Source organism: Chenopodium album, chromosome 6 (assembly GCF_948465745.1).
Source record: "Chenopodium album chromosome 6, dcCheAlbu1.1, whole genome shotgun sequence".
NCBI lineage: Eukaryota > Viridiplantae > Streptophyta > Magnoliopsida > Caryophyllales > Amaranthaceae > Chenopodium > Chenopodium album.
In genome coordinates, this window is record NC_137839.1 from 63,159,233 (window position 1) to 63,184,930 (window position 25,698).

At 34.1% G+C, this 25,698-nt stretch overlaps 3 protein-coding genes across 3 annotated transcripts; 2 read left to right on the forward strand and 1 right to left on the reverse strand.

Moving 5' to 3' along the window:
* The first annotated feature begins 4,232 nt into the window (after positions 1 to 4,232).
* LOC145637038 (uncharacterized) lies at positions 4,233 to 5,860 on the forward strand. Its single transcript, XM_081688553.1, has 2 exons — positions 4,233 to 5,006; positions 5,414 to 5,860. Exons 1-2 carry the CDS (start codon positions 4,233 to 4,235, stop codon positions 5,858 to 5,860), a joined length of 1,221 nt encoding a protein of 406 aa, XP_081544679.1.
* Positions 5,861 to 10,624: 4,764 nt separating this feature from the next.
* Positions 10,625 to 15,608, reverse strand: LOC145635002 (protein SRG1-like). The gene is made up of 4 exons (XM_081686315.1): positions 15,283 to 15,608; positions 13,217 to 13,464; positions 11,408 to 11,732; positions 10,625 to 10,952 (listed from the first exon to the last, which is right to left on the reverse strand). The coding sequence occupies exons 1-4, from the start codon at positions 15,565 to 15,567 to the stop codon at positions 10,707 to 10,709; spliced, it is 1,104 nt and encodes a 367-aa protein (XP_081542441.1). The 5' UTR covers positions 15,568 to 15,608; the 3' UTR covers positions 10,625 to 10,706.
* Positions 15,609 to 20,569: 4,961 nt separating this feature from the next.
* LOC145635000 (uncharacterized) lies at positions 20,570 to 25,491 on the forward strand. The gene is made up of 11 exons (XM_081686312.1): positions 20,570 to 20,753; positions 20,968 to 21,094; positions 21,372 to 21,436; positions 21,574 to 21,748; positions 21,973 to 22,173; positions 22,261 to 22,308; positions 22,397 to 22,429; positions 23,552 to 23,656; positions 23,794 to 23,876; positions 24,648 to 24,763; positions 25,234 to 25,491. Coding segments are annotated over exons 1-11 (1,032 nt in total). The 5' UTR covers positions 20,570 to 20,751; the 3' UTR covers positions 25,311 to 25,491.
* Positions 25,492 to 25,698: the final 207 nt, after the last annotated feature.

Here is a 25,698-nt window from a genome sequence, read left to right on the forward strand (position 1 = left end):
CTCCGCCTTCCAAGTCTTGAACTTCTCATTCACTTCCGACTTGTGCTTCATGAAACATACCCATATTTTCCGGGTTGAATCACCAATGAAAGTGACAAAATAGTGAGAACCACCAAGGGACTTGATGGGGTATGGGCCCCAAACATCCGTGTGCACAAGTTCTAGCTTCTCCTTCTTCAAGGACCATTTGGTTTTTGTGAAAGACACCTTCTTTTGCTTCCTAAAAACACATGTCTCACAAAATTGCATGTCGATTGATTTCAAACCCGACAACTTACCCTTTGAAGCTAGAAATTTCATCCCTTTCTCACTCATGTGATCAAGCTGAGTATGCCAAAGCTTAGTCTCATCATTTGCAGTTGTAGCAATCATGCTTGTACACCTTAAGGTAGTGTACAAAGTGCTAGTCTTCGTGCCCCGAGCCACCACCATAGCTCCCTTTGACACCTTCCAAGTACCTTCACCAAACATGGTTCTAAAACCGCTTGAGTCTAGTTGACCCACTGAAATCAAATTCTTCCTTAGCTTAGGTATGTACCTAACATCTTCAAGCTTCCATGAGCTCCCACTTGAAGTCTTGATCATAACATCTCCCTTCCCCACAATATCCAATGGTTCATCATCCGCAAGGTACACCTTTCCAAACTTACCACTCTTGAAGTTTTGAAAAATCTCCTTACATGGAGAAGAATGAAATGAAGCTCCCGAATCAAGGATCCAAGACTCAATGGGACTATCAACGCTCAAGATCAATGCATCACCATGTTCATCACTTGATGCCAAGCTAACCGATGAACTAGGACCATCGTGGTTCTTGTGGTTTGAACCACCCTTCTTCTTGGGATTAGGACAATCCCTCTTAGTATGTCCTTTCACACCACAACCCCAACACACAATGTTCACCTTTCCTTTCGACTTACTCCTCCCTCTAGACTTCGATCTTCCCTTTTGAGCACTTCTTTGTTGTCTTCCACGTCCCCTACCTTCACTAGAATATGCACCACCCGATGACTCACCCGAGTTCTTCCTTCTCAAGCTCTCACTCAAGATTAAGTCTCTCACATCATCACATCTCAACTTCGTATTCCCGGAGGAGTTGCTAATGACGGCTACAACGGTATCCCAACTCCTAGGCAAAGATGACAACAAAATCAAGGCCTTCACTTCATCATCAAATTTGATCTCAACCGAAGCTAGTTGAGAGATTATCGAATTGAATTCATTTATGTGTTCCGGGGCGGAACCACTATCATTCATCTCAATTTCAAACAAACGACGCATCAAGAACACCTTGTTCATAGCCGATGGTTTCTCATACATATTGGTCAATGCTTTGATCACACCGACCGTCGTTGTCACATCTTTGACATTGTAAGCAACACTCTTTGCCAATGTCAACCTAATCACTCCAAGAGCTTGTCTATCCAATATTTTCCACTCTTCTTCCTTCATACCCGATGGTTTACTAGAAAGAGGCAAAAATAGGTTCTTTTGATACAAATAGTCCTCAATTTGCATCTTCCAAAACCCAAAGTCCTTCCCATCAAACTTCTCAATTTTTAACTTGCCTTCCTCCATTGCAAATCAAACACACAAAGTTCACAATAGGTTTTCAACAACAAAGAATGCAACTTGACACCCAAGATTCAATCTTTGAATACCTAAGGACCCAAACTTTGTAACTCAATCACAAATTCAATTTTAACACAACCCAAAATCACCAAAAACACCAAAGATTCAACCTTGGCTAGCTCTGATACCAATTGAAAGGATTAAGGGCTCAAACTAATTGCAATCAACCCACAACAATGAAGAACATGCAAGCACAACAATTAAGAACAACCATGAAGAAATTAAAGCAAATAAAAGGGAGACAAAGTTACCGTGGGAAAACCCGAGAATCGGGAGAAAAAATCCACCACTACTACAAAACCCATTTAATCTCGACACTATTACCTCGACACTGTGAAAGACCGTCAATGCTAAAATATAAACCGCGTTTTACCTCGACGCTTTTTAGTGTTGTAAGCTTTTGCTGACTATTAAAAGGGTCGAGGTATCACGTGCCTTCCTTGTGGTAAAAGAAGCCCAATATTTCCAAGCCCGCGAATGAAATTTTGGGAAAACTTAAACGTACCGCTTAATTGAAAATTAAAATAAAATAAAAAATAAAAAATAAAAAAAACCTCACGCACTCAGTACCACTCCTCTCTGTTCATTCATTTCATCAGTTACCTTCTCCAGGCCACTTAGCCCTAAATTTTTCCTCTTTTGAAGTCATATTTCACTTCTACAAAACTAAGAATCATCATTGCTTATCATCTTGATCCGCCGAAGGTAATATTTTTTGTTTTTTATTTTTCGTCAATTGTTTGTTTTTTTTTTCCTTCGTATCAATTCGTGTAGATTGATTTTAGGGTTTTAATTATGATTATTGTTATGAAAGTTATTGTCAAAGATGAGTTTAAATCTTGATAAAATCATCAATTATATTTACAAATTAGTTAAAGATTCAGATTTGTTCCCTCTCTTGAATTTTTCGGTATTTTTTCCCTTAATTTTCCCTGAAAGTGTGAATTGTCCGTTTAATTTGTGAATTGACGAAATTATTAAAAATATATTCAATAATTACAGATCTAAAATTGCTGCCTTTATTGAAATTTTTAGTTATTTTGGTCTTAATCACATCTAAATTATGATTTTCCAGAAAACAATGCATGAAAAAAGAAATAGGATTTTTTGTAGGAGGAGTTGTTAGATTCTTTAATTTAGATGATGGTTTGTGCAGCTAGACTATATAAAATTGTTGGAATTTTTCATGATTGTTGAACCCTGGTTGATCTACTGAATTTTCTTGTTGCTTTTGACATGATTGTCATAGATTTTTGCAATTATATACCCATTGAACTCTTGTAATTCAATTTGTGTCGGACATTCATTGTTTATTTTCTGTTCTGACTTCATCACGTAGCCTTAATTGCAACCATTTTTTAAATGCTATAATTATTGAGAAGCACTGCTATCACAGAAATTTTAATGGCATTTCTTACAAAAAAGACTATATAAAATAGGAAGTATCAAAGTATATGAGTTGTAGTTGAAAATACTTGACTTATCTCCGATCCATAATTGAAGTTTCTTTTAGTGGCCTTGTCTTATACAACCTTATGTTTCAGTCTTTCAGAGGGTGACATCAATTTTTTTAGATTATAATGCTCAAATAATAGAAGTTAGGAGATTAAATTAATCGAAGCGTATTCCGTAAACAAACATGTTAAGTGTGCGTTTTTTCATGTTTAATTATAGTGGTAATTGCTATTTAATTACTTGTTGTTGATCTCCGTAATTCTGTACTGACCAATAATCAATCACTTTTTTAAATAGTAATACGATTGCTTGTCTTCTCAATAATCACTCTATAATTGGTGATGTCTTTCAATTCACTCTTCTATTGTTCACATTATTAAATCCACTAGCAAATTATTAAAATTTATTTTGTTCTTTGACTCCTCAAATGTAAAACTAAGTGAATTCGACTATTCGGCGCAAATTAAAGCGGACAACGAACAACAAGATAATCTTGATCACAAGTACGAGAAGGCTTCAATCACATTTACACTCCTCTAGCCAGGTAACTACTAGTAACCTTAAAGGCTTTAACTTTGATTAATATGTCTAAGAATGCATGATGGGGTAGCTAGAATTCATATTTCTTTCTCGTGATTATATAATTATCATGTTTATTTATTGTTGTTCCTGTAATTAAAGATTGATTGCTTTCCTACCTAAAAATACATGCTCTGATCTTAGGATTCATTGTGTAATATTTTTATTTGTTTGATGATTTTTTTTGGGTGATTGAGTCATTTACATACTTAATAATAATCATAAGTTAAGAAGATTTTAAACTTTATTGCCTTTTGATTACCGTCATTATTGATACTTAGCTTATTCAAAATTTTTAGTGAATTCTATATATTGTTCCATTTAAATTGATTCCTCTTCTCATATTTTGCTTAGAATAAAAAAAAAATAATAATAATAATGTGAGCATGTTGTAGCAATACTTTAAGACATATGCACTACATACTCCTATATGGCTTATGACAAAATAATATCATGCTTTAGGTGGGATGTTGAACATGAATATAAATATACATTTCTCTTGTATTGATTTGAATCCTTTTTAATTTAAAATATAAAAAGATTAAGTTATTTGATTTTTCGTAGAAATGGATACCAGTTGGATTGATTTGTGCACTAGGAAACCTGCATATTTCAAAGGTTGCATGGAATTTATTAAACTTGCTAAGAAGACTCTTATAGATGGGAAAACTAAATGCCCATGTAATAAATGTAAAGTAAATAAATGGTTATCCGTAGAAGAAGTCTTAGGACATATTTTGTGTAATGGCTTTTTTAAGAAGTATCGAAAATGGGTTTTTCATTGTGAATTTGATGATGGGAACAATAACTCAGAAACCCATATTAATGAAAAGGTATTAGGGCGAGATGATATGGGTGGTTTATTAAGAGAAGCATTTAATGTTGACATTCCACACTCTCTTTTCGAATCTCATAACATGCACGAAGATGAGACTTCATATGATATGCATGAAGTGGGTAGTTCATATGATATGCACGAAGAATTTGATTTTCGTTGTGATGTAGATAATGTTAATCCATCTACTTACTCTAGTGAAGAGGATCTAAAGTATAACAGACTAATGGAAGCTTCTTATGAGGGTTTATATGAGGGGTGTACTTCTTTTTCAAAGATATCATTTCTTTTGCACTTGTTTCACCTTAAGTGTATGTTCCATTGGTTTGCTGAGTCATTCACTAAATTGCTTGAACTTTTAGTTGATGCATTTCCACAAATCAACGAGTTTCCATCGTCTTACTATGAGGGCATGAAAATAATTAAGGACTTGAGATTAGGGTATGAGAAAATTGATGCATGTCCAAATGATTGCATGTTATATGGGGCGAATTCGCTGAAAAAAGTGAGTGTCATGTTTGTCATACATCAAGGTGGAAAACTGTGAAAGGGAAGGAAGGCCATACAAGTGAGAAAGGTAAAGAATCGTGTAAAAAGGGTGAGTCATCTAAAGTATTGCGATATTTTCCTCTTATCCCTAGATTAAAAAGACTTTATATGTCATCTAAAACAGCAAAGGATATGAGGTGGCATTTTGGTCAAAAGGACGATTAGGTATTAAGGCACCCAGCAGATGGTGAAGCGTGGAAAAAATTTGATGAAAGATATCAATAATTCGCTGCTGATCCTCGTAGTGTTAGGTTAGGTCTAGCAAGTGATGGTTTCAATCCATATCGTCTTATGAATACTAATTATAGTACTTGGCCCGTGGTTTTAATTCCTTATAATTTACCACCATGGCTTTGTATGAAGCCATCATCATTTATTTTGTCCTTAATTGTTCCTGGTAAATATAGTCCAGGTATTGATATTGATGTGTATTTGCAACCATTAATCCATGAGTTAAAGTTGTTGTGGAATGGTGTTGATGCCTTTGATGCATATAGTGGGGAAAACTTTAAAATGCGAGCAGCCTTACACTCCACTATAAATGACTTTCCTGCATACGCTATGTTATCTGGTTGGAGTACAAGAGGCTATAAAGCTTGTCCTTCATGTGCCAATTTCACTAACTCATATAATTTTGGTGGTAAAATTTGCTACCCTGGACATCGAAAATGGTTGCCACTTGATCATCCTTATCGTTCCCAAGCCCATTTATTTGATGGGACAGTGGACTACGATGTTGCTCCAGTTCCTAAAAGTGGGAAAGACATTTTGAAGGAACAAGAAATGATTAAATATGTCTATGGAAAGTAAAAAAAAACCCTCTAAGAAAAGAGATAGAAAGAAAAAAGGGACATCCACTAATGAATTTGATGATGACCATGATGAGAAAGATTCTAATAAACTTCTTTGGAGAAAGAAAAATACCTTTTTTTTACTTGGAATATTGGGAACACAATCTTCTAAGACATAATTTAGATGTTATGCACATTGAAAAGAACGTTTGTGACAATTTGTTAGGAACTCTTTTAGATATGGACAAGACTAGGGATGATGAGAGTGCAAGAGAGGCCCTTAAAAAGTTGAATGTAAAATATCATCTTTGGATTGATTCAAGTCGAGGAAATTATATGCCTCCCGCGTCATACACCATGTCTACAGAAGAAAAAGAACGGTTTTTAAAAGTCTTACAAAAGCTTAGAGTTCCAGATGGATATGGATCTAACTTGCAAAGATGTGTGAACATGAAGCAACGTAAACTTATCAATATGAAAAGCCATGACAATAATATCCTCATGCAAGACATCCTTCCGGTTGCTTTAAGAGCATCAAATACCACAAAAGTTATTGACTTGATTGAGGAGTTGTCTTGCTTTTTTAAGAAGATATGTTCAACTTCTATTGATACCAATGAGTTAGATAACATTCAATCCAAGCTTGTTTTGACTCTTTGTAAGATGGAACAAGATTTTCTACCCACATTTTTCACAATCATGGTTCATCTATTGATTCATTTAGTGGATGAGGTCAGACTTGGAGGACCTGTTCATTACAGATGGATGTACCCTGTTGAAAGGTTAAGATCTTAACTTTAATTTATGTCAAACTTTCCCAAAGTAAATAATATTATATTATAATACTCATTTATATATATATATATAAATATATATTCACATTCTTTCTTTATTATATTACAAGGTACTTGGCATTTTTGAAATCTCATGTAAGCAATAAGGCTCAACCTGAAGGTTCTATTGCGGAAGGGTTTCTTTTATGGGAGACAATTACTTTTTGCTCCAGATATTTAGAAAGTGTTGAGACCATATTTAACAGACCGAAAAGAAATGAAGATGGTGTTGTAAACAACATCTACTTATTTAATTCGGGCTGTCGTGTAGTAGGAAAGCAAGAAAATTTTCGTCTTGATGAAAAAATTTTAAAACAAGCTCATCGCTATGTTTTTCTTCATACAGATGAGATGAAACCAATTCTTGAGTAAGTAGTGCAATAAGTTAATAACAAAGTGATTACTTACTATTATTTTGTTAGCTAACATAACTTTTTTTCTGTCTAAAGTGATTTCATATTCCAAAAAAAGCAAGAGAATCAATTCCAAGTGAACAAAATCATTGAAAATGAGTGGATAATCAATGAATTTGCCGAGTGGTTACAAAATCAGGTTACAATTTATCAAAGTTATTTTTATTTATTACTTTTTTAAACATAGAATGTCAAACACAGATTTAACGTAAGCTTTTTTTTTTTAATTTTTCTATTTTATTTACATAGATCCACACACATAGATCATAGTACACCATACGGAATGTTAAGAAAAGCCTTGGCCGGTGGTCTAAGTAATCGATGTAAAAGGATAAAAAGTGTTATCATCAATGGTTATAAATTCGACATTTTGGATCGTGAGCGTTATCGAAAGACACAAAATTCTGGCATTATGTTAGAGGCAGAAGGCCAAGAGTATTATGGAAGACTCAAAGAAATTTTTGAATTAGATTATTATGGCTCCCACAAGGTCATAATGTTTCGTTGTGATTGGGTTGATATAACAAGGGGTTTGAAAAGATACCGTAATGGGAATGTTTGTGTGAATTTCTCAAAGCTGATGCATACTGGTCGAAATTTGCACGATGATCCATTTATTTTCTCATCTCAAGCAAAACAAGTTTTTTATATCGAGGATGAGATAAATAAAGGATGGTTACATGTTGTTAAAACTAAGCCAAGGGACTTGTTTGATATGGGCGATGATGAGACTTAGTTTTTTTTTTCCTTTTACCGTTTAATGCATAATTTTTATTTATTTTTTCTGTTTCAGAACATTGTGCTAATGTTGAAAGTATGAACAATATATATTTTTTTCTTTAAGCTATATCAGTTTTGATCATTTTTCTACTTGCCAATGATTATTTGTTTTTTATTGTATTACAAACTTCTCCACCAGACATGTACCTTCTCTTTTTTTAAAAAAAAAAAAAATTGTTTCAGTGATTGGCAGGTGTAAGGCGTGCTACAAGGAGATCAGAAGTGGATTCTGTTGATTTGTGGTCAGAGGTATCCATCTTGCATAAATTAGTCAGTCTTTACATAACATTAGGGGAAAAAAAAGGTTAGTTGTCTATAGTAGTAAGACTACATATAAATGACATTGAAATTAAATTTTTTGGCCATAGGTATCCATATTTTGTGATATTGAAATTAAATTTGTTAGAACTTTATGTGTCTTATGAGAACTGAAGTGTTTAACTTTTACAATAAAGACTCTTACAATTGTTCTGGATCCTTTTTTCCCTTTTCAGGTTCATTAACATGAGTTATCGTAGCAAACGAACAAGGGCAGCAACTGCATCTGATGCTGTACTAAATAAGGCTCCAAAATTGGTATCATCACATTCATCACAACCACTTAAAAATCAGCCTAAACCTACAATGCCTTCTGCCTCAGTCCAAAATTCACGGGGAGCTAATGGTAGATGGGGACCATTTAACCCTCCAAACGTCATCAACACCCAAGACCTCCCTCCATCTTCTACTACTAACACAAGTGCACAACCTCCACCCCAAAAAAGCAATCCTATATGGAAGAAACCAATCAATGTACCAACTCCTCCAAGCATCACTAACACTCAAGACCTCCCTTCATCTTATACTACTACACAACCTCTGCCTCAAAAAAGCAATCTTATTCTAAAGAAGCAGCATAATGTACCAAATTCTCCTAGCATCACTAACACACAAGACCTCCTTTCAGCTTCTACTACCAACACAAGTGCACAACCTCCACTTCAAAAAAGCAATCCTATAGCTGGTTCCAAGAATTTATTTCAAGTAAAATCTGATTCATAACTATACAATGTATGCAAAAAAATTTGATTCATTCAAGTAGCTCATTTTGCTAGCATCAAGCTTTTTAACTTTATCTTCTCTCCCTGCCAACTACTGAAGTCTATCATATATACTTATCCTAAGTTTGCTTTATATTATAGTTTATATGCTAGTAAGTTAAACTTAAATCACATACAGTGGCTGCTGAAGTGCTCTAAGTGTAAGTTAAACTTTGCTCTGATGGCTGTCATCAGTAACTCTATGATCTTATATATACTATCTCCCGTTTGTGTTAAAAAAAGTGGGAGTTATGTTTGTTATATATGTATAGAAAATTACTTACATTTTTTAATATCAATTTCAGGTGTCTAATGACTCCGTAGACCACGGAGGCGGAAGATATGAATCAAGGGATGCTTAGCTCGTTTAACCATTGACTCAGATTAGGAAACTAGTAATTATATTGATTGGCTAGATTTTAATGGTTTTGGAGATGACTATAGATTCAACAGGTTGAAGATCATATATTTTAGCTTTGAGGTTGTCTTTTGGATTCTGAAATTAGCTAAGAATAATTATAAGTATGTAGGAGTTCAAACATATTATTTGATAATCTTTACTTTAAATGTTATGGTACGGTGTATTATAATTATTTTAGACTATATATTTTGGACGTACTATTTTTAATTATTATATTACCTAGCCTTTTAATTTGTGTATTGTTTTTTTTCAAAATTGCAAATTTATATTGGTATTTATACATATTGAAACATTCCATTATTGTCCTAATATAGAATTTTACAAAAGAAGGGAACTCAAATTCTCCACGCTTTTTAACGTCCATCTAATATCCCGCCAACACTTGCTATGAGCCGCGAAAATAAAACTGCCTACATTGAATTGCGTCGACAAAGAAATACTTCGACAGTTAAAAGTGTCGAAAATATCGACGCTTTAAAGCGTCGAATAAATATTTAGACAGGGAAAAGTGTCGACAGTATTGACGCCTAAAAGCGTTGAGAATTCTCGACGGCCAAAATCTCGACGCTTTACCAAAGCGTCGAGAATTTATTTTTCGACGCTTTTTGGCGTCGAGAATTTATTTTTCGACGCTTTTTGGCGTCGAGAATTTGCAAAAAAAGCGTCGAGTTTAAGCGGGTTTTGTAGTAGTGCACCTTGCACTATGGAGTAGTATTGATGATGAATGAATCAAGATTACAAGCATGAATTGTATAGAATTCCAATGCTCCTCACTAAACCTCTCATAAACCCTCTCTTAGTGTTTAAAGTTTGTGAATACTAGGAGAAGAAGCTAAGAAAAATATATATATAGATTAGGAGAATAAAGACAATCCAAGGGCTAGCAATTAAACAAGAAGCACGGGCTGAAATCGAGTCGTCGAACCAGAACAACAGGGGGTTCGGCCGAACCTACCCTGTGTTCGGCCGTACTTGAGGTGGTTCGGTCGAACCCCCTTTGGTTCGGTCACTCCTCCAATTTTGCAAATTTTTCACAACTCTCTGCCCCAAGGTTCGACCGAACCTCAGAGATGCTTTGAACTATGTTCGGTCGAACTTCCTTCAACAAGCTTCCTCTTTGATTTTTCCTTATGCCTCCATATATTGATGCATCTCTACACTAATCCTAACAACATTCAAGCTAAAAATTTAGCATAAATAAAGTATGCATAACATGGTTTAATGTCTTAAAACCAAATTAACATTTAATGACTTCTATACGATCAAGTAGACCGTGTGCTACACATATGCATAGATCCAACTACTTAACAAATTGTTAAGCTATGTTGAAATTCCCATATTATTGTAATCTTATAGCTTCTAGATGTGATTTTCCATTGAGCTTAGTGGCAAAGAACTCCTTGTAGTATTGTGTCAATGGTTGCGTTCGGAAAAGTGGAGGATTAAGGGGGCCAATAATACTCTTAGCTGGTCCAATTTCAGAATCAATGTTGGGGCTATTAAATGTTGCAATTGATATCCTCTCTTTCGTCGAATTCACTGTTGCTTTGTGCTCAATACTTCGATAAATTCCATTGCTCAAAATCTGTCAACCATATAAGAAAGAAGTTGGATATGAAATTAATCTAGTGAGTATATGAGTAAATTAATTTAAAAAGACGAATATGAATATATGATGTATCAACCTAGAAGCAAGTTAGAGTATGAAATTCATCTACATAAATAAATAAATGAATAAAGAAATAAATCTAGGGAGTATATAAGAAATGTTTGATACATGAAAACGTTTAGAAGGATCCTTGGATATATTTCTTCGTTCTCTAACAAATACTACATTTTCGTATTTTAGCAATTTCTTATTAACAAATGCTACAATTTCCTATATTAAAGGTCTATTCATCAATAAGTTACTTGTGTGAATAATATATATATAAACTAAAGTCCCATAATTTCTATTCCAATCGTAAATACATACTCATTCAAAAGTATTTATGTATAGAATCGTACTTTAAAGTATATGCTACTAGCGAGCATGCATACCTCTAAAGCGTCTCCAACGTTTAGCACAAAGGCATTTGGAAGAGGCGTAACGGGCACCCAATTGCCATCTTTCTTGATTTCGAGGCCTACGGTATCATTCAATTGATAAAGGACGGTAAGGGCATTTGCGTCCGAGTGAGGAGTGAGCCCTATTGCCTTGTTAGGCTCGGGACATGGAGGGTAGTAATTCATTCTCATTGTTTGATACTCTTCATCGAATAACTCTGTCATTTCGCCCTCGTCGATCCCTAATGCTTTAGCCATCTGGTTTAGCAGAGTTTGAGCTAAACCCTTTACTTCTGCTATGTAAGCTTCCATTGTTACCCTGTCACACACATTTTATTAACAATTTCTCATTAGTCAAAGATGATACAAGTTTAGAACTTTGATAAACAAATTTTGGAGGAAGCCCAAGTTTATCACAATGACAAACAAAACCTTTTTTTATCAAATGGCAACAAGTTTGTCAAGTCATCATGACATTTTTGTAATTAAACTATTAAAGAATAAACTTCTCAAGTGTCACTAAATGTAAGTGTCCCACATTAGTTGAAGAAGAGAGAGTTAAACACTTTATAAGGCTAAGAGACTACTCCTCCTATTTCCATGTGGTTTTGGGATGGAACCTCCTTTGATCTTGTGAAGTGAACTCTCTCTCTTGGTTTGCGGGTGCGGCCCACACCCGCATTTAACATGGTATCAGAGTCAGACCCACGATATGGGACCTTAAATGAAAAAAAGTTCACTGGGCCAAGAGTAGGTCCATGTGAGGGGGAGTGAAGAAGCAATCTTTCCCGAAAAATCACATGAGACAAAGTTAAAAAGGGACCTTACATGTGAGGGGGATTGTTAAAAAATAAACCTCTCAAGTGTCACCACATGTAAGTGTCACACATTGGTTGAACAAGAGAAAGTTAAACACTTTATAAGGCTAATAAGGGGATACTCCCTATTGCCATATGGTTTTGGGATGGAACCTCCTCTCTCTCTCTCTCTTGATTTGCGGGTGCGGCCCAGACCCGCGTTTGACATAAACATTTGTGGGGCCATTTTTTATAAAAGGTTGTTGAGTTAATTATAGTTTTGCCAAAGGATAAACGATTCTGGGCATATCAGAGCAGGGGTCAGTAGAGCAGAGTAGATTAAATTTCAGTAGAGCGGAGCAGATTTCAACATTATTATTATTATTATTATTATTATTATTATTATTATTATTATTATTATTATTATTATTATTATTATTAAAACCTACAAATTCATTCAATTTACAACAAATTGGTAGGGAGCCGAAATACAATCTGGGCCCCCACTATTATTATTATTATTATTATTATTATTATTGAATATTAATTATTATTATTATTGTTGTTGTTGTTGTTGTTGTTGTTGTTGTTGTTGTTGTTGTTGTTGTTGTTGTTGTTGTTGTTGTTGTTGTTGTTGTTGTTGTTGTTGTTGTTATTATTATTATTATTATTATTATTATTATTATTATTATTATTATTTAATATAAATTATTATTGTTGTTATTATTAATTATTATTTGAAAATTAAGCGGAGCCGAGCAGAGCAGAGCATATTTGATTAAAGCAGAGAAGAGCTAAGCAGAGCAGAGCAGAGCAGCTCTAAAGAACAGGGCCTTAATAGTGCGAAGATATAGCAAATTTAACTACTGGCCCATCTTTATAAAATTTGTCATTTAAAAATAAGAGAATATTAAGATTTAATTAACTCTATTAAAAGTGGTTCCGAAAAAGAAAAAAAAAATTATATCTATAAAAACGAAGTTACTATAGAGAATTAGAGAGGAACCTTAAATTTTGAGGCAATTTATTGTAAATATCAGGCTTTCTCAATTGAGGAGGAAGAGTAATTAGGAAGAACATATCACACCAATCAAGATTTTGATCTTCCGAAACGACAAACAATTGCCCAAATCCCTCATGACTGTCTTCTGTTTGCCATAGTTTCTTCTTTTCCTCCATTGGAAGCTTCAAGAAATTGGTTACCTCTAACTTGAATGTTTCCAACAATGAAATACTAACTCCGTGGTTTGTTACCTAGCAAAATTATTGTTTAACAAATTAAATAACAAGCATTACTTGGGACTAGAGAGGATTATAGCTGTTTAAATTACAATTTCTTTCGCGATTACAAATTAAAAGGCTATCTAAATTGGATTATAGCCTTATAAATTACTGTTAATTAGGGATTTAATTTCATTTCTATTTTCCATTATTGAAGTGGAGATTTTCTTAGTTCCCTCAAAAAAAAAAAAAAAAAAAAAAAAAACAAAACACTAACCCGTTGCAATGGACCAATGGTTAATAAAAGTGACGGATCTAAAACTATTGTGTTGGTGGGGAATTATTAATTACCAACAATATATGCTCAATTTATTTTGTAGTTTTTTTGTTTTAAATTGTAATATTTTAATTAGGAGATTCCCCTAAATAATGTTGGAAAAACACGTAATTCCCAAAATACAGCCAATTTTTTTTAATTCCCATCGTACCGTACACATCAGCTAAGGAAAACAAACCGATTTTTTTTTTCTCTGTTCAGCAACAAAACGCTACTTCAAGAAGTGGTGTTAAGAAAATAAACCGTTACTTGAAGTAGCGATTATAATTTTGTTGAATTATTTTACAAGGGGAAAGTGATTTTGTTAAAAATTATACTTAGTAAATACAAACCTCCACTTCAAGTAGCGTTTTCTAATAAGTAAACCGCTATTTGAAGTAGCGGTTTTAGTAGCACATTTCTAATGAACCCATTTTTTTAAAAAATTTCCCACTGAACCGGTGATGTGGACGGTATGTGTGAATTTAAAAAAGGTTAGCTGGAATTTGGAAATTAGATAATTTCCCAACATTATTTAGGGAAAGGGCTCCAATTAGGATCATGTATATGTTCAATATCAATTCTATGCTATCTATGCAAAAACTTTAAAAAAAACAGGTGTACAATAATTATTGTACATCCATTATAAAGATAGCTTAAAGTGATTAAAATTTACCTCTGAAATGAATAAAATTTACCCCAATATGCGTAAAAGTAACCCAATTTAAATAAAAATTATCTACACTTTATTAATAAATAAAGAATCACATTTTAAATGACTAAAAATCAATTATTAATGATTGAATGTAATTAAATTACCTTTATAAAACTTTTCTTGTTGTCTATTTATATAAAAACTGTATTATGTTTAAAGTTATCCAAAAACAGGCAAAAAGTTACCCTAAAATTAGCTAAAATTTACCCTTATAATGCTCGATGTACACTAATATTAGTGTAAACTAGATGTATACAAAAGTTTTTGTTGACGTTTTTATTATAACTTTGAACCTTTCAGATTTTTTAAAAAATGATTGTTTGACATCAAGACAAATTTAAAATACTAAAAGTTATACGGGTAATAAAACAGCAACAACAATCACAGAAGCAGCAAGACAGCAATATTGATTTGTCAAATAACAAGTAAAATTGGACCGCTAAAAATATGGAAGTTTTGTCAAGAAAAATGAACTAGAAGGAAAAATCTACCTTTTTTTTTTTATTTTTTATTATTTATTTTTTTATTATTATTGTAATTCATTCTTATTGATTGATACACTTCATTGAATAACTCTGTCATAACTCATAAACTCATATCAGTATATTTTTTGTTTATTATATTTACTTTTAATATTCTCTTTTTTTTTTTTTTTTTTTTTTTTTTTTACTATGTTCACCGAGCATCATTTTAACACAACTACTAGTACTAAAAAATAAAAATAAAATACTATAAAAAGGACCTAAAACAAGTTGGCCGATATTACACTAGTAGAGTAGTAGTATACAAGTATATAATTGTATATGGAGTTTCAAAGTACCTGGAAGAATCCCCACTCTTTGCAAGCCAAATGAAGTTTGTTTAGTTCAGAGTCCTTAGAATCACCATGGAGAAGCCTTTGAAGGTCAATCACCGGAACCGATAACGGCAATGCAGGGTTAATCGGATGATCCGGCTGGTCGACATTCTCTATCACATACCTTGAAGGGATATTGGTTATTGATTCCTTAGCTAGCTCTTTTACGCTTGGCACTATAATTGATTTTCCTAAGTTAACCCCTTTTGGTGCTTCTTTCTCCATATTGCTTTTGCTTTTATCAAGCATAAAGCTCCCAATTATATAATGGTCTAAACATCAACTATGAATATAGAGGTAATACACAAAGTATACATAATTCTTTACTAATACTTTTTGTCTTTACACATGCAATGAATATATCCAAAGATTCAACACCACAATGTTAGAATATCTTAATCATATCACAGACGACCAACCACCTACCAAAGCATTTGTCTTTTTTTGAATTTTAATTGTTGTACAATTAACGGATATACATCAAAGTATCACTTCATTTAACTGCTATGGGCCCCTCCTTGTAATTTGTCTTTAAACTCAATTTTGATGGCTTCGTCGAAACACAAGAAAAGGAAGAAGAAAAACAAAAAAATCAAAAAATTCTCTGAAATTGCTGACATCATCCTATACGACTTTCGTTCATTGTCATAACATAGGATTTGTTCCAGCTTCTATTTGTGGAGACCTCAAACTCTTTTAAAGTGTCTCCTAATATTCACCAAGGGAATAAAAGACGTGTTCCTTTCGTCTCCTGTTATTTGCTCCAAGGGAGTTGCATTTAAAAAGTTTGTTTTTAATTTAAAGATTTGATGAGAGAGAAGAAAAGGAGTGAGGTTAGATATATTGGTTGTAAGTGATCCCATAATCAAATGTATTAGTACTCTATTACATATTTTGCAACTTTGAAATATTTTATGTCTCACAAATAATACCCTAAAGTTGTAATTAATATGTAACGGAGGTAGTATATAATATGGAGTAACTTAATTAAAAAGACGGGTGAAGGGCCTGTTCTCATAGACTAAATTCAGCTGAAGTGAACTGAACTGAAATGAGTTGAGCTGAGCTGAACTGAACTGAACAAAACTGAAAAGAAATGAAATGAGTATTTTATAAGAGAAGGAAATTAGGAGCTGAACTGAACTGAACTAAACTGAATTGAGCTGAACTAAACTGAACTTAAAATAAATGTATGAGAACAGGCCCTAAAAAAAGAAAATAGGATAAATATTTAGGGATGAAGGGAGTATTCATATTGAGGTTGATAAAATTCTTAGGCCCTGTTCTTTAGAGCTGATCTGCTCTACTCTGTCCTGATGTGCTCTGCACTGCTCTATTGAAATTTGTTCTGCTCTGCTCCGCAGTGTGTGGAAGCCTAGCCCTGCTTTACTCTGCTCTGCACTGCCCCGCTCTGCTCTGTCCTACTCTGCTTTGCTCTGCTCTACTCTGCTCTGCCTAGAAGTTCAAAAGAACAGGGAAGAACAGGGCCTTAGTGGTCAACACATTCAGTAATATTAGGCCCTGTTCTTTAGAGCTGATCTGCTCTACTCTGTCCTGATGTGCTCTGCACTGCTCTATTGAAATTTGTTCTGCTCTGCTCCGCAGTGTGTGGAAGCCTAGCCCTGCTTTACTCTGCTCTGCACTGCCCCGCTCTGCTCTGTCCTACTCTGCTTTGCTCTGCTCTACTCTGCTCTGCCTAGAAGTTCAAAAGAACAGGGAAGAACAGGGCCTTAGTGGTCAACACATTCAGTAATATTATAAAAGAGCCATGCATTATGCAACTCATCATCAACGTATTTTCTTTCAATTCTAACTTGTGTGCCGCCGATAGATGTTGCGTTGGATAGTAGGGCTACCTAATGTTAGTTTTTTTTTCTTGCCTATCAAATAAAAATCACATTGTTAGGATAGTTGTGTTAGTTGAGACGAACTCTACAAGAGGGGGGTGAATTATAAGTGAGTTCCTAATGACTAGCTATTTTTGTGGAATTAAAATCGAATACTTCCTACGTTTTTTTTTATTATTGCACCACTTGCTTTTTTATGAAGTTTCACAAATATTGCACCATTTCCTCTTTCGGAAAAAATTTATTTGTGTTCACACTACAAATACCCAACATACCCTTGCTTTTTCACACTTATTTTTTAGTTTATCAATATGTCAATGGGCAATTTTGTATTTTTACCTTTCTCTCTCTTACTTTTTTCCACTACCAAAATATTTACACCCAACTCATATGGTGCAAAAATAAAAAAACGGAGGAAGTATTAAATTAAAGAACTTGTAACACACATAGGATTTAACGAGGAAACCTTCTAGGTCCCAACTAGAAGTAAAATCTCTACCCTTCAAGAAATTTTCAGCTCAAACACTTCACTATAATAGGGCAAAGAAAACCAAGTTACAACCTATTATAATTAGACATTTCTCACAAGTTTATGACTGAACTTGCTACTCGAAATTAAAGGACCCTATATGTAGGGAATATTTCAACATTACCCCAAACTTGAACCCCACTGTGATCATACACTAAAGTACGGTGGCGTCCAAAGGGAAGAAAGGTAGAGCAAAAGAGTCTCCAACAAGTTTTAGGAACTTGTAAACCGTTCATCACACGGTGAAAGTTACACCCCTTAACGATCTCCTGATCCAGGAGATGGTTAACTCCAATAGGTCTGGAACCAAGACTGGAAGTTCGTAGATGAAGGTACAAATTCAATCTAAAAGAGATTGAACCTGCCCTAATAATAGACCTCTACTTTATTCTGATCGTATCCATGTGCGCTTTCTGACTAACATGCAATCAATAGGATTACCCTAAACCTGTTTAATCTATGTTGGTTGAATATTAATGCACAAATAAATCTATTATTGGCGATCACTTGAATTATAATCAAATTAACCCTAAACAAGATTATTAATTATCTTATTAAGCGTGATTACAAGTACCAATTCCCTTTAAACCAATCACTAGTGGAAAAAATCTTATTTGTAACAAGCTATTCGTAACGGACATATGATTTTCCGTTACAATTAAGTCATTCGTAACGGGCAAATTCAATGTCCGTTACAAAAAAGTTGTGAAATGGGCAGAAAAAGGGTTATTCGTAACGGACAAATTGGTGCCCGTTACGAAAAAGTTGTTATTCGTAACGGACATATTGGTGCCCGTTACGAATAAGTTGTTATTTGTAACAGGCATTATTCTGCCCGTTACGATTAAGTAGCTAATCGTAACCAACAGATACTACCCGTTACAAATAGAAAAGTTGGCAGAATTTTGACCTTGTTATTTGTAACTAACATAGGGTGTCCGTTACGAATAAAGTTTTAAAGTAAGCCCTAAATTTTTACTTTCCCCTTTCTCACTCCCTCTGTCAAAAAAATTCCTCTTTCTCTCTCCAATATTGAAGCAGCTCCCGCACGTTTTTCTCCTCTCATTCTCACTCTTCTCCTCCATTGAAGCGCACTTTGAGTTCTCCATTATTGAAGCGCACTCCGAGTTCTCCATTATTGAAGCGCACTCCGAGTTCTCCATTGAAGCGCACTCCGAGTTCTCCATTAGTGAAGCGCACTCCGAGTTCTCCATTGAAGCGCTGTATGAGTTCTCCATTGAAGCGCTGTCTGAGTTCTCCATTGAAGCGCTCATAGTTCTCCATTAAAGCGTACTCTTTCTCTGTCCTCCCCCAATTTCGTAACCCTTTTTTCAGTTTGCTTAATTGCAATTACTTAATTATAGGTTTTATTTTTTTTTTCCCCAAATTAATTGATTGATTTTATTATTTTCCATTTGTTTTGGGTTTTATTATGTTTTAGTTTAAAAGCCTTTGAATTTTGAGCTAAGTATGAATTAATTGATTGATTTTTTTCCCCAAATTATTACTATCTTTCTGGATCCCCCCTTACATCGTGAATCCGTTTATTTGCAGTTGCCCTGTGCATGATAAGCTTTGGATGTGATTACCACTGGGCACAAAAAGATTCTCGCTTTGATCAAGAGGTAGTTGTATATTTTGTGGTCTAATTAAATTGCGGCCTTGGTCTCTCTCTGCAATTGTATAGCGTGATTGCTTGTTGTTCCTATTTCTCATTGTTAGTTCATTACATTTTCCTCACTGTTATCCCTTGCTTGTAATGGATGAAAGAATTTGTGAGCAGATGAGCACAACTTGTGGATTCACTTTAGTGTGGATACGCTATGATTGCCTTTCACAGATTAGTGATCTTATTTTCTTTCTCAGATTTTATTTTCCGCTTCAACTTTAAGTGATACTTGCATGTAGTATATTGGATACTACGTATGTTTTTGTGCATTCGGCATGTCGGCCTTTTATAAGCTGTGTGCTGAAAACTATTGTATATTTAGCTTGTTTTCTAGGTTAAGTGTTCAGTTGTTTTAGCTCTAAATTATAGTTTTTTGAACCTAATGTTTATTGTACATTCTAACAAAGTCCTCATAGAAGTTGCTCCAAGTTTATTGCTGACTAAGTCATTTTTAATACCACTTATCAGTTGAATGGAATACCATTAGTTAAATAATGCAATACTTCTCCCTGCACTAGGAACTTCTACGTGCATTATTTTTGACTGTTTGGTGGATTGTCTAAAGTGAGGTTGAAATGTACTGGTATTTTTTTGAATATGTCTTGCAAAAGATTTGGCATCTAAGGAGGGATTTTCTTTATAAAATTGCTAATTATTTTGTTTATTCAACTGATTTTAGATTAGGAATGTAATGTAGATTCACTAGATTGCATGTTTATAGTTTTATATGGAAGGTTGGCTTATTTGACTAATACAATACAACTGGCAAAATTAGTATAGATTTAAGTTTGCTTGTAGCTCAAGTAGTCAACCTATGGTTATCCATGTTTTCAGTCTTTTCACTTCCACATTGAAATGAACAAATAGAGGACATAAGAGATTGAGGGATGCCCTCAAGTGCTTTTGTTTAAAAAACATGAAATTCCCTATAAATTCCAACAATAATAATAATAATTATTTTTTTATATTTTGGTTGGTTGAACCTTTTGTGCCCTGCTGTCATTAGCTTATGTCTTGCTTAGTGTCACATTCCGAATCTATTTTCTGATTTGTACTGCTATGAATTAGCATTTTTGAAAAAGCGTATTAGATAATGCAATATATATATATATATATATATATATATATATATATATATATATATATGTGTGTGTGTGTGTGTGTGTGTGTGTGTTAGTGAGTGAATTAGAGGATTAATGCTATGAATAAGAGAAGAATAGGGAGAGATTGTTATAAAGAATACTATTTAAAGTTTTTTTTTGTTCTTTTTATACAGTTTGGGAGAGAAGAAGCATCTCGAAAGCTTGTATTACTCTTTATTTTTAGCTTTTAATGCAAATTTCTATCAAAATTCTTCAGAATTTCTGCAGAAATTTCCAGTTCATAACATGTACTCATTTGGCTCTTAGATTTTTGTTTTCTGAATTTGTCTCATTTAAGTGAATTCATGGACTTGACCAACTTGGGCTAAATGCTTCCATGAATTTTTTGGTTGGTTGTGTATGTTTAAATTCGTTGTCCATTTTAAATGATTAAATAATGTTGGTGTTTCATTATTGAGTTTTGCACTATGATAGTGGACACTAACTATTTTCTTTTGGAAGGATTAAAGAGGATGATAAGATGATACAAGCCGAGGGTGTTGAGTCACTTTCAGAGGCAGAGCTTCGTCAAGCATGTAGAGATAGAGGTTTACTTGGTTTGCTTTCTGTTGAAGAGATGCGTCAACAGGTTTGCTCACAGTGCTCTACCAAATTTATTTTTGACTTTTAAGTGGATGATGCACTACTTGTGTTGATCTTTGTTTTAATCTAACCATTATTTATGGTTGCAGTAGATTTGTGCCTTCCTGAGTGAAATGATGTAATTTTGAACCCTTACAAATTGCTAATCTTATGATTTAGAATAATTTGTGCTTGTCAACTAATATTACCATGGTGGTTCTCGGCTATCTATAGTACCTGATTCTGGTCAATGTTCATTCATTCAAGTTTTCATGTATGTGCAGCTGCGTGATTTGTTGGACTTATCTCTCAATCACTCTGTTCCGTCATCTCTTCTTATTCTTTCCAAGTAGGCAGTGTTTTTCTTGGAAATTCTTCTGGTTTATAAGGAATTTCATCACTTGATGTTTGTTTATTATATATTAAAATAAAGCTTATTAGCGCTAGTTCCCAACTTTGTGCGCTGATCTACACTTCTTTTGGCAGAGCCTTCAATGTGTCTGGAACAATCAAGCCTGAGGAAGCCGTGGAGTTTGCTATTTCCTCTTTGCCAGATGAGGTTGTTGATACCATTGGAGCAACATCTTTGCCTTCTGAGGATGCAGTTTCAGAAAGGAGGAGAAAGTTAGAGTTCCTTGAAATGCAGGAAGAAATGATCAAGGTTTTAGTCCCTTTTACTCCGAACGTATTAGGTTTTAAAATGCTAAATTTTACTGGCTGCTCATTCCTCTTTCTAACCTTCTGAACACCATGTAAAGCATTCCCTATGCTCTCTCCTTTAGGCTAAAACCTGCTTCACTTGTCTGAGGATAAATATATTAAAGTTTATTCAAGTATTGGGTTTCAGACTTCAATAAACTTATGTTCTAACTTACCAAATTGTAGGAAGAGGAGGAGAAAATGAAAGCAGAAGAAGAAAAGGCGAAACTTAAGGAGTCTACTGTTAGTGAAAAGGATGTTGCCTTGGAAGAGATGGTGGATGCAACTAACAGGCAAGCACAAGATTACAAAAAGGCTGCATTGTCAGATAAAGACGATCAGCTTTGTGAGCTCAGTCGTGCATTGGTTGTTCTGGCTTCCGCATCAGTAAGAATATTTTGGTGCTAGATGTATTACAACGAAGCGTTGTATTGTTGTATGTTACTAATTTTTGCTATATTTTACTTTCGTTAGTCAGTGAGCAGGGAACGGGAGGAATTCTTGAGACTTGTGAATAAGGAGGTAAGTGAACAGTTGGAACTAGTTTCTTCAAACTAACTCTTCCACCACTTTAGGACGCAGGATTTATGTCTCTAATTCTCTTTTCCAGATAGAGTTATACAATACTATGGTGGACAAGGAGGTAGGGGTGAGCACGGATCGGATATCCGATCCGACATTCATTTTGGATCGGATATCCGTATCCGAAAATTCAAATATGTGATATCCGTATCCGATCCGAAATTTTCGGATATCCGATAAATCGAATATCCGAAATATTCGGATCGGATAGTTCGGATATCCAATATCCAATCAATTTGATAATATTGTTCAAATTTTAATTATTTTTTGGTTTTTAAAGGAAAATTGATTTATTGAACTTAAAGAGTCCTTTTATCTTTGTCAAGTATCTTAACATTCATGACTACAAAAACAAACTCGTATATAATTCTTCAAATTTTTTGAATTTAAATATCCCACTAATTCCAAAATCTAAATGATTAAAACCCAAATAAAAAAAATTAAAAAAAAAAACAAATCAGAATCGAAATCAAAGTACTCGGAAAAATATGAGTCATATACAAAGAAATCGTGAAAAACGAAATTAATTTATATGAATAATCTGTAAATAAACGTAGATGTCTATTCTCCGTTCACACGATTCTCATAACAGTAGAACGAACGGTTAAAATGAAACCAAAATGTCGCTTGAATGAACGGTGAGAACAAGCGAAACCGCAAAGCCGCCTGAACAAGTGAGTGAAGCACTGAAGCCGCAAAGGTGCCTAACTGAAGGAATGAAACTGCTAAGGTACTAAAAACTACTAAACTAGCTATTAATAAGATCTGAGATATTGAGATTAAATTTCAGAAAATGAAAGGAAAGAGAAAGTTAGAGAGAGAGAGAGAGAGATGAGGAAGGGAGAGAGAGAGTTAGAGAGATGGTGAGAAAAGAGGCGGTAGGGGCTGGGGGGAGCTTTTGAGGGAATTAGGGTTAGTTGGTTTGGGCCTTGGGACTTTGAGGGAAGCATTTCTTCACCAAAACATAGTGCGTAACAATAAGTGATTATTTGGATTTCGGATATCGGATATCCGAAATCTAAAATTTGGATATCCGATATCCGATCCGATATCCGATTTTTTCGGATCGGATATCCGATTTGAAATCTATTTCGGATCGGGTATCCATATTTTTCGGATCGGATGCGGATCGGATCATCGGATTTTCGGATTTTGAGATAGTTTTGCTCAGCCCTACAATGAGGGCAAAGAGGGGGAAGCTGAATCTAAGGAGGCATACAAAGCTGCCCGGGAGGGTGATGAAGAAGAGTTAGATACTGCTCAAGTTTCTTCAGCACTGATAAACAAGGTCTGCACGAGTTTTTATTTTTCTGATCCAGATTCTCTTAAACTAGATGATATTATTCCATTGGCTGATGCATATGTAATTCTGTTTATTTCCTGTACCTATTGAATTACTGGGATTCTTTTATTTTGCTGTATCAGGTGGATGCTATTCTTCAAAAACTTGAAAAAGAAATTGATGATGTGGATGAGAAGATTGGTGGTGAATGGCGATTGCTTGATAGGTATGCTATTGAGATTATTATCTGGAAGGTTTTAGTTAGATTTTTATTAGCCTGTGGAGATCTTGGAGTACATAACTATGTTTTTATATGGATTGTGGCTCTCAAGCTAGAACAATGACGAATTGTTTTGACATGTGGCTGACATTCATCCGTGTTTTACTCTTGATGTTATGATATCTGGCAATAATAACGACCCCTAAATCATGGACTTGCTATATAGAGAATTCCCACCTCCTGGCCCCCTCCTGGTAATAGGAACCAAGGGCATTATTAACTGCAAATATCTTGCGTAAACATTGTTGAATGATTGAGCTAGCCAATGATGAAATTATCTAAATTATGGACTTGATCTATATCGAGATTTCCCACCTACTAGCCCCCTCTCCCCTGGCTAGAAACCAAGGGCTTAATTGCAAATCCCTTGTGTAATTTTGTGTACATTGTTAAATAATTGGACTTAGTAATGTACTTGTGATATGCTGTTATTCTAAGCTAGGCAAATTCCAGCCTTAATTTTTTTGGGTATTTTATTTGTATGATTGTAGTTGAGGTCTTGAGAATATTGAGTCAGAAATTCTTCTGCATTAGTGAGGTGGAACTAGTTAAGGCACTGATATAATAAGGCCGTAGTGTTGTTTCACATGTTTGACTCTCTTGCACGGACTATTATATTTCTTTATGTGTAATCTTGCTCTTGTATTATATGACCTTTAGTTTAACTGCTGCATAATAGAGATAATGCTAATATTAGACCTGTTTCTTGACATCTAGGGATTACGATGGGAAGGTGACTCCAGAAGAAGTAGCTTCTGCTGCTGCATATCTGAAAAACAAAATTGACAAAGATGGTATCCAAGAGCTCATCAGCAAGCTGTCAAAAGACAGAGGTTCGTTTAATACACTCCCTCCGTCTCTAAATCTAAAGTTCTAAACTACATATCTGTTTCAAACTATCTGAATAATACGTAGCATATCACTTTCTAAAATGAGAGTGTAATTTTTAAACCTACCTAAATTATCCTATACCGTTCTTCTATATTATTATGTTGTATATTTTGAAATTTTTTATAATGAAGGCTAGCTGTAGTATATTTACTTCTAAGTTTTTAAATAGCCTAAAATCAATTGCAGCCCCTATTATTTAGAATGAAGTGCGATATTTTTAACATATACTTCGTATAAGCTAGGAGTAGGGATCGATTTTCTTTCCTAGCATGAAAGTGTTATTAGTTGTCATGTATGAGTGCTCTTAGATCTCTATTAATTTGGCACTAAATTTATTGTACTAGAAGACATCTTTAAGTTGGTCTGACCCAGTTCTTTTGCTTTACTGATTCTGTGTGATTGTTTTTATCAGAGGGGAAGATACTTGTTGAAGACATTGTTAGGCTAGGCAGTCAGAAGCATGGTGAGGAAGCTGAATCTGAAAGATGAATAGATTCAAGATTTATCCACTTTAGAAGTAAATATTTATTGAATGCTTAACTATTAGCTTAGGTAGAACAACGTAATATTTTTAGTGTTGTTGTATATGTTGGATAAATTTATACAAGTTTTTATTTGTAATGTGTTACTACTTCAGTTTTTATATTACGTCGTATTAATTTTTACGAAAGATTGTTCGGTATAATTTCTTTTTACAGGAACAGGTATATTATTACAGGTTTTAATTAATATATATTAATTATATATAAATACATGCTGTCGAAATTAAATAAAATGAAAATTTAATTTAATAATTATTTGTAACGGGCAGCAAAATTGCCAGTTACAAATAACCAGTTATTCGTAACGGGCACTTTTGTTGCCCGTTACAAATAAG